At 41.7% G+C, this 10,558-nt stretch overlaps 1 protein-coding gene across 1 annotated transcript in view; it reads right to left on the bottom strand.

The window, feature by feature from the left end:
* Positions 1 to 488: 488 nt before the first annotated feature.
* Positions 489 to 10,558, bottom strand: part of timm29 (translocase of inner mitochondrial membrane 29) — a 29,461-nt gene continuing 19,391 nt past the window's right edge. The window contains exon 2 of the mRNA XM_080010239.1: positions 489 to 3,555. Within this exon, the coding sequence (XP_079866365.1) occupies positions 2,960 to 3,555 (596 nt within the window). The 3' untranslated portion in view covers positions 489 to 2,959. The remainder of the gene's footprint in view (positions 3,556 to 10,558) is intronic.

Raw genomic sequence — 10,558 nt, 5'->3', positions numbered from 1 at the left:
AGAGTGGGGTGCCATGCCTCAGCATGTGAACAGCATGAGACGTCGTTGTCAAGCTGTAATTGATGCTCAAGGCCACATGACAAGTTATTGAGACATTGACATTTTTTGTTGTGGTATACCCACCACTGTTGTTGCCTTTTGTTTCAATAAATTGTTGAGATGAGGAAATCACCATTGCATGCTTCTACTTAAATGCTCTACTTGCATGATATAATATCACTGTAGCGTGAACTTTTTACATTTTCCATAGATTTCAACCGAAAGTCAAATATCCCTAACTTTTTGTGAGTAATGTATGTATACATATTTGTATGTGTATATATTTACATACTGTATGTGTGTGTCTATATATATATATATACAGTATATATATAAACCCCAATTCCAATGAAGTTGGGACGATGGTAAATGTAAATAAAAACATAATACAATGATTTGCAAATCCTTTTCAAACAATATTCAATTGAATACACTACAAAGACAAGACATTTAATGTTCAAACTGATAAACTTTATTGTTTTTTTGCAAATATTCACTCATTTAGAATTTGATGCCTGCAACTTGTTCCAAAAAAAGCTGGGACAGGGGCATGTTTACCACTTACATCACCTTTCCTTTTAACAACACTCAATAAGCGTTTGGGAACTTAGGACACTAATTGTTGAAGCTTTTTAGGTGGAATTCTTTCCCTTTCTTGCTTGATCTACGACTTCAGTTGCTCAACAGTCCGGGGTCTCTGTTGTCATTTTTGCGCTTCATAATGCTGCACACATTTTCAATGGGAGACAGATCCGGACTGCAGGCAGGCCAGTCTAGTACCCGGACTCTTTTACTACGAAGCCGCAGTGTTGTAACACATGCAGAATGTGGCTTGGCATTGTCTCGCTGAAATAAGCAGGGACGTCCCTGAAAAAGACATTGCTTGGATGGCAGCATATGTTGCTCCAAAACCTGTATGTACCTTTCAGCATTAATGGTGCCTTCACAGATGTTCAAGTTACCCATGCCATGGGCACTAACACACTCCCATACCATCACAGATGCTGGCTTTTGAACTTTGCGCTGATAATCTGGATGGTCCTTTTCCTCTTTGGCCTAGAGGACACGGCGTCCATCATTTCCAAAAACAATTTGAAATGTGGACTTGCCAGACCACAGCACAATTTTCCACTTTGCGTCAGTCCATCTCAGATGAGCTCGGGTCCAGAGAAGCTGGCGACGTTTCTGGGTGTTGTTGATATATGGCTTTCGCTTTGCATGGTAGAGTTTTAACTTGCACTTGTAGCGAAGAACTGTGTTAACTGACAATTGTTTTCCGAAGAATTCCTGAGCCCAAGTGGTAATATCCTTTACAGAATGATGTTGATTTTCAATGCAGTGCCACCTGAGGGATCGAAGGGCACGGGCATTCAATGTTGGTTCTCGGCCTTGCCGCTTACGTGCAGAGATTTCTCCAGATTCTCTGAATCTTTTTATGATATTATAGACTGTAGATGATGAAATCCCTAAATTCCTTGCAATTGTACATTGAGAAACATTGTTCTTAAACTGTTGGGACTATTTGCTCACGCAGTTGTTCACAAAGTGGTGAACCTTGCCCCATCCTTGCTTGTGAACGACTGAGCCTTTCGGGGATGCTCCTTTCTTACCCAATCATGACACTCACCTGTTTCCAATTAACCTGTTCACCTGTGGAATGTTCCAAACAGGTGTTTTTTGCAGGCATCAAATTCATTAAATTAAATATCTTGTAGCGTATTCAATTGGATTTGCAAATCATTGTATTGTTTTTATTTACCTTTTACACAATGTCCCAACTTCATTGGAATTGGGGTTTGTATATACAGTATACACAGTATATGTTCATATACTGTATGTGTGTATATGCATGTGTGTGTATATGCATATATATTTTTTTATTTCACGGGCATTGATGGGCAAAGTCGGTCCACCTAAGAAGTCTCAAATGAATAAACACAAAGAAAACAAATAGATGTGTTCTCCCCTCGTCTGCAACAAGCATAAATTGTTAAGACACACGCAAATTATTTTATTAATTTGACAGTTATTTATGACATTTAATCCTACAAAAGGACCAGAAGAAAATTTAAGACCTTTCTTACCGACATTCAATACTTTTAAGGCCTTATTGAGGATATTCAATTCATTGCTTTTTTAATACTTTCAAGACCTGCGGGTACCCTGTTAAGTAAAGTGAGAGGGCAATAATGTTTTTTGCCGTTTCACTTTCTTCAAAGGGAGATACATCTAAATGCCAAAGATTTAAAGGTATCAGAGTAGTTGATACAAATGCAACTCTTTAAAATTGAATGGCTCTCATATTGAGTATTACTTTGATCAAATAATGTTAAGATTTCTATACAAAAACATTACACTAATCACAGCAATGGCCGTGATTAGACTTGGCTCCTTTAAAGTTGTCCGGTTTAAATAGGGGACTACTGCTCATATGAAAGAAAAATCCATAACCTCTTCATCAATGTTTTCTTTAACAAATCAGTATTTATTTATCCTTCCCTGTACACAGAATGAGAAAAGGCATAAACATGCTTTTAAGGCTTATACCATTATAAACATCCAATAAACACATTTTCTTTTCCCCAAAGATTTAAATATGTGGGATTGTACACTAAGGCAGTCTTCAAACACATCCAAATCAGCGCAGTAATACTTTGTTCATGTAGTTACGCAAGATAAATTCCTAATCCCTGCATTCCCAAGAGGTTCCCCAGAGCCTGAATATAGATATTTGGTAGAACATTTTACAGTATAAAATCCATATCTCACTATAAGTCCATGTACCGCCATTCACTTTAAACCAGTAGCTTCTATGGTCACTGTGTGTGGAGCAGAAACAGTTTATTTCCTGCCCAATATTCACTTGCCTTTCCATGTGGTTTCAAAAACATAGTAATACTAAATTATATCACTAATTATATCACTGCTTCTCTTCAATCTCTATTTTGAGTGTCACCCACGAATCCCTGTGCAGCTTCTCATTCCGATCCACCTCTCCAACAGTGGGTGAGCTTGAAGTTTGCATGTGCACTGGTAGATGCGTGAACTCTTCCACATTGACATCATAGTCTTTCATCTTAGAGTCCAGAATCCACCAGCGTCCTGCAAAGCCAACATCCAACACATGCCGAGGAAGTAATGACCAGGGAACCGACAGGTTGGAACACTGGGCCTCATAGAGGTTGGCATATGGATTGTAGTCATTGCAGAAAGTCAGAGAAAGAAGCCCCAAGCCAATGTGGCATAATCGGCCTTCATTGTGAAGCTTAACAAGATTCTGCACATGCCCGTCTGAGGTTCCACTGCGTATCCATGGTGACAGTAGCGCAAGCCGGTTGGAGCACTCCAGCAGGTGTGTCTCAAAGGATGTTTTGTCTGGTGCGGTGTAGGCACAAGCCCAGGTGCTGCCCAGGAGACCGAAATAGAAAGAAGCTTTCACCGGCTTCTCCCAGATGCTGACCACCACCTCCCAGACTGCCTCCTTGTAGTCAGAACACAGGCTGCGGCACCAAACCCCTAGGACAGAAATATATCATAATATTAAACCTTGCACTTGCATAGAGTATACTTACATTTCGGCACGTTTTGTGGTGTGATGAAACCATTGCATGGATGTATTCATATTTTAAATGCATGGGTTTAAATTTATTAGGACTAGCACAAAATAAAAGCGGGATACTAGTTTCACTTTCTGATTCAAGATTAGGCAAGAATCGGGATATACAGTCATACCCTTATACATACATTTTAATTGGATATAAATTCGGCTTGGGCAAATTTATGATGAAATATTCTATTGGCGATTTGACATTCATGAGAGACGTTATTTGGGTTTGTTTTATCTGCCAGAAATCCATGCCATTGCACTGCTGCCTCACAGCAAGAAGGTCCTGGGTTCAATTCCCGCCTGGGGCGCTGTTGGCACCGTGCTCCGGCGGGTTATCTCCCAAATAGGAGCCTTTCTGTGTGGAGTTTGCATGTTCTCCCCGTGCTCACATGGGGTTTCCTCCACCTCACGTCAGTAAGGACCCCCCTCAAAAACATGCACTCATCGTCTAGCGATGAACATTCATCACCTGGTTCCCGGGCGCGTCCACGTATGCTGCCCACTGCTCCTGGCTGTGCCCCCGGAGGAAGGACAAGCCAGGATGGGTCAGAGGAGCACAGGATCCATTTCACCGGCCACCATCAAAGTGTGTGTGTGTGTGCGCAAGCATGTGTTGCGGTGTGTTGGGTGACCAATAAAGACTGTTTCTTCTGTTTAACAACCGCTCCGACTTACGGTCAGCTCTCTGACCAGTCTGTATTGTACGCTGCACAATGTACAATACCATGGCGTGTGCCGCTTCTCATCGTGCATCACCGTTCTCAGTCCGGCAGTCTGTCAGTATTCACTACATTAGTGTTCGCTTACCCCTACCATGAAATAACACAGGTCCTCGCTTATCGACCAATTTGCCTAATGAACTCGTCCTAGGAACGGAACTTGGTCATTGAGTGAGGAGTACCTGCACAGGGGAGCCGCTGTGTGCACATCAGAGCGGAAGTTCATGAGCTGTTCCTTATGAATATATCTTGCCCAGACAATCCGCTACCTCGATATCCATTAACGCTGAAAACTTTTTTTTTTTTTTTTTTTTTTTTTTTTTTTTTTAATCGAGCCTGATAAGAAGGGCACTGTGGGGTCCATAGTGCAGGTGCTCGGGCACCAAAAGCCTAAATCAATGTTAGTGTTTGTGCGCCTGGCTGAAAATTTGAATATACCTATCAGCCAGTAGACATTTCCATGGTAACAGCGAGCTCCACCAATCGGCAACATTGCTTTTACACTTAGGACTATGGGTAGTGTAGTCTCCATGACCAACAAAACACGTTTTTCTTAAAACAAGGTTGGTATCATAAAGACTTTCGGTTTCTACAGGAGCAAAACATTAACCCTAATAATATAAACTACAAAAACTACAATTCCGCACCAATTTGTTATGCATCTTGATGCAATTACCTCATGGGTAAAGTAGTTGTATTATTAAAAACGAGTTTATGGGTGAAAAACATCATGCATGTGTTATTAGGGGTTAATTTGGTTGGGGATATACAGTGGGGCAAAAAAGTATTTAGTCAGCCACCAATTGTGCAAGTTCTCCCACTTAAAAAGATGAGGGGCCTGTAATTTTCATCATAGGTATACCTCAACTATGGGAGACAGAATGGGGGGAAAGAATCCAGGAAATCACATTGCAGGATTTTTAATGAATTAATTGGTAAATTCCTCGGTAAAATAAGTATTTGGTCACCTACAAACAAGCAAGATTTCTGGCTTTCACAGACCTGCAACTTTTTCTTTAAGAGGCTCCTCTGTCCTCCACTCGTTACCTATATTAATGGCACCTGTTTGAACTCGTTATCAGTATAAAAGACACCTGTCCACAACCTCAAACAGTCACACTCCAAACTCCACTATGACCAAGACCAAAGAACTGTCAAAGGACACTAGAAACAAAATTATAGACCTGCACCAGGCTGGGAAGACTGAATCTGCATATGTAAGCAGCTTGTTGTGAAGAAATCAACTGTGGGAGCAATTATTAGAAAATGGAAGACATACAAGACCACTGATAATCTCCCTCAATCTGGGGCTCCACGCAAGATCTCACCCCCTGGGGTCAAAATGATCACAAGAACGGTGAGCAAACATCCCAGAACCACACGGGGGGACCTAGTGAATGACCTGCAGAGAGCTGGGACCAAAGTAACAAAGGCTACCATCAGTAACACACTACGCCGCCAGGGACTCAAATCCTGCAGTGCCAGACGTGTCCCCCTGCTTAAGCCAGTACATGTCCAGGCCCGTCTGAAGTTTGCTAGAGAGCATTTGGATGATCCAGAAGAGGATTGGGAGAATGTCATATGGTCAGATGAAACCAAAATAGAACTTTTTGGTAAAAACTCAACTTGTCGTGTTTGGAGGAGAAAGAAAGCTGAGTTGCATCCAAAGAACACCATACCTACTGTGAAGCATGGGGGTGGAAACATCATGCTTTGGGGCTGTTTTTCTGCAAAGGGACCAGGACGACTGATCCGTGTAAAGGAAAGAATGAATGGAGCCATGTATCGTGAGATTTTGAGTGAAAACCTCCTTCCATCAGCTAGGGCATTGAAGATGAAACGTGGCTGGGTCTTTCAGCATGACAATGATCCCAAACACACCACCCGGCAACGAAGGAGTGGCTTCGTAAGAAGCATTTCAAGGTCCTGGAGTGGCCTAGCCAGTCTCCAGATCTCAACCCCATAGAAAATCTTTGGAGGGAGTTGAAAGTCTGTGTTGCCCAGCGACAGCCCCAAAACATCACTGCTCTAGAGGAGATCTGCATGGAGGAATGGGCCAAAATACCAGCAACAGTGTGTGAAAACCTTGTGAAGACTTACAGAAAACCTTAAACCTCTGTCATTGCAAACAAAGGGTATATAACAAAGTATTGAGATGAACTTTTGTTATTGACCAAATACTTATTTTCCACCATAATTTGCAAATAAATCCTTTAAAAATCAGACAATGTGATTTTCTGGATTTTTTTTTTTCCTCATTTTGTCTCTCATAGTTGAGGTATACCTATGATGAAAATAACAGGCCTCTCTCGTCTTTTTAAGTGGGAGAACTTGCACAATTGGTGGCTGACTAAATACTTTTTTGCCCCACTGTACCTGCGTTGTCAGAATTTACATGTGTAATTTGTAAAGCCCTGAATTAGATGTTAGGCCATTTTAAGTGGTGCCCCCTATGGACACTACAATCCCTCTAAAAGTACATGTTCAGAGCTGTCCAAAACAGTTGACCTTATTTTGGAAGCTCTTCTAAGAGATACAGGGCTAAAGGTCAAACGTGACCTCTGGTCGGGGTTCAAAGGTCAACATCTTAGTTCAGGGTCCACTGAAATCTCTTAAACTTACATATATTAACCTACAAGCTGAGACCTTTCCAAAAAATAGTTTGTTTTTGTTCTAGGACAAAGTAAAATATAGATATTTTTAATTTACTTTGTCAAATTGTATTCAATTTAGAATGTGAAAGGCCTTGCAATGCACACTTGGAAACCCACAGCAGTGGCAGGGTTGGATTTTTTTTACTTTGAAAAAGCTGGACAATCGTGCTCATGGACACTATTAAATAGATTTGTTTTCGTGACTATAAGCACGAAAGAGCGACGCTCTTCTTATGGTCATCCACTTTGGAGGGGCGGCCTGATCGAGGTGGTGCCAAATGATATGCCTTCCACTTCTTAATGATGTTCCCGACTGTGTTCCAAGAGATATGTCTTTCAAGATATTTTTATACCCAGCTCCAACTTTATCTCTAAAGCTCCTTGTTGCTCATAAGTTTGTTCTTAACTATATGATGAATTACCTAGTAGAGGAAGCCTACAGAAACATATGGCTTTATTATAAGCTAATCAGAATCACTACAATTAGACAGAGTTGGGGTACCAGCTAGCTTGGTGAGTGATTTAGGAGTTTGGTTATACTTGAGGAAATTTAAAATTATAATGGGTGTATACACGCACAACAAAGTTATTTTATGTTTATTTTCTAATTCATTAATAACAAAGAAACGTGACAATTTGTTCTTTCACTTCTCACCACTCATATTGTGGGATACCATATGTAGAAGAAAGAAGAGGGTGTGTCTTTATTCGTCACGCAACACACCACACTACAACACATGCTTGCACACACACACATGCACATGCACATGCTTTGATGGTGGCCGGTGAAATGGATCCTCTGCATTTGACCCATTCTGGCTTGTCCTTCCTCCGGGGTCACAGCCAGGAGCAGTGGGCAGCATACGTGGACGCGCCCGGGGACCAGGTGATAAGGGTCCATCGCTGGTCAGACGATGATGGGTGCATGTTTTTGGTGGGGGTCCTTACTGACGTGAGGTGGAGGAAACCCCTTGTGAGCACGGGGAGAACATGCAAACTCCACACAGAAAGGCTCCTATTTGGGAGATAACCCGCCAGAGCATGGTGCCAACAGCGCCCCAGACGGGAATCGAACCCAGGACCTTCTTGCTGTGAGGCAGCAGTGCAATGCACTGCCTTGCGCAGGGGCCATGCTAATCTTCTCTGTATCGTTTTAATTTTAGTATATGTCCCACCGAAGTGGGACATATACTGTAAATAAAGTTTGAAACATAAATAGTATTGTATGTATTCTAATTTCTGGCTGTGATGAAATAAAAGATGAACATTTGAAAGGGTGTACTTTCTATAGGCTGTAACCCATACACCAGGAGCATTCGTGACCGCTGAACGCTCAATCCCTCTCAAGTGGATGATGTCCACAGACATCAGCATAATGATCTTCCAGTGATTTTTTTTCCAGAAATGTATTATAGTTCTTGTGGTATACATCCTATTTATATGTTCGTGAATAAACAGACCTCAAACTTGAACATTGGTATCGCTGGTTTCCAGTTGCCTCTTTTTATAATAATATTTTAATACAATTTGGAATGGATTTCAGAAAGTTCTGCACTACTCACGACTGGGTTGACCAACTGAACATAACTTGCATTCTAAATTAGGGGGAAAGTCCCGAATAGAAGCACAGTAGATAGTAGTTAGTTTATAACTAGCGAGTTATATTTAGTTGCACCATGACTATTCATGGCATAACTGAGCTGTAGTGCATAGATTGTTGGTAAAGTAATGTACAGTCGCAAAATATCATGTTAGAGTCATCCGATCCAATGGGTGCTGGTTTCACCTGTAAACACAGGTGTAAACGGAGAGGGATACAGGGCAGGTGATCTATGACAGTGGACCTAAGATGATATTCCAGGGTTTCCTGTCATTTACCAAACTATAGATGCTTTGACGGAGGAACTTATTTGTCATTTTGATAGACCAGAAAATGAATAAAAACATTCCATCGAGAATTCAAAAATGTGTCTTCTAATAGCCTATAATGTGAGCAGCACTACTGGAGAAAACATTTTTCTGATTCAGAAAACATGTCCTAAAACAAGCCATTCAGCTTTGCTGCCCTGATCAACGTCACATAGTTATTTAAGTGGAGTTTAATGGGAAAAGGGGGAAAGAAGAATTTAATGGGTATGTCAATGCATTACATTAACGCACATTCCTCATCCTTCTGGACTATTATCCGTGAACATTTGCACATTCCTGCACAAATTGTACACAAAGCGTACTTTATTTACAAAACAAAAACTGCCTTATTTTACATATTCTTATATATTTTACTTATTGTTTTCCTGTTGCTCTACTTTACATTTGTATCATGTAAGACAAATTCCTTGTACACACAAATTCCTTCTAAGTGTAAACTTACTTGGCAATAAAGACGATTCTGATTTTCTGTAGCCTCAAAGCGTGCTCTCTGCCTGCTCTGTAGCCTAAGACCACGCTCTTTCCGCGTATGCACCGATTTCTCCATTTTGGCACGTGCCTTCTCTAATTCCATATCCATTTGATACTTTGCGTATGCGGCCTCTGTACTTGCAAATGCGACTTTTGCACGGGCCGCTGCGGCCGCAATGACATTGGACCCGCTGGAGTTGATGGACCAGCTGGCTGACTTGAAGGACTTGATGGATGACTTGCTGAGCCCGTTTTCCGCAGTCAATGTTATATTGCCACTGCTGTCCAGGCCATATGCCTGTTCCTCCAAGCCAGACTGTGCGCTTGGACCCAGGGGTTTCCGAGGGGGCTGAGGGTTCTGTGGGGCCTGGGTGTTCTGTAATCCTTGCTCTCAGCAGTGACTCAGTGGTTTTCAGGTTGCGCGATGCCTTAAGGTGAAGTTAATTTTTACTCTTCTGCCCTCACCCATGCAGACATACATGGCTATGCAGCAAGCTAAACACTCTCCCAATAGGTACCCGGAGACAGGATCTCACTTTTGGTATCTTAATTATAAGCAGTACAAAACTGGAACAGTACAGAAATATGCAGATGTTAATTACCTGTTAATACTTCGTCATAGCTCCTACACTGTATGCATACACTAATAAAATGAATGAACTACAAGATTGGCTTTTCTCAAGGGCAATGACGAGGCTGATGTTGAGAGAGATGTTCGTCAGAGTCTGAAACAGACTATGCGGGACAACCTCATCTTTTCTGGGATACCAGAGAAGAACACAGAGTCCCCAGAAAACATGGTTAAAGACTTCCTCCACACTGCCCTGAAACGTCCCACAGACACTGAAGCAGATCTCCTCCCAACAGGTTCACTGACTGGGAGACCATGTGGGGAACCGTCCCCACTCCATCATTCCTAAGTTTAAACACTTTAAGAACAAGGTGCTGGTTAAAAGCAAAGAACGGGAGATCAACAACCGATGGAAGGTGCTGTACCTCATACTGAAGGAGAACCGGCAAAAGGGTAAACAGGTATCACAGGTTGTTAATAAAAACTATATACAGACTGTCTGTTACTCCGAGACTGCTCCACCACATCCTGGTTATTCTAATAATTATGATATGCGGAATGTAGAAAT

This window comes from Zeus faber (assembly GCF_960531495.2).
Source record: "Zeus faber genome assembly, chromosome: 11".
In the NCBI taxonomy this organism is placed as follows: domain Eukaryota; kingdom Metazoa; phylum Chordata; class Actinopteri; order Zeiformes; family Zeidae; genus Zeus; species Zeus faber.
This window is presented reverse-complemented; position numbering and strand designations above follow the sequence as displayed.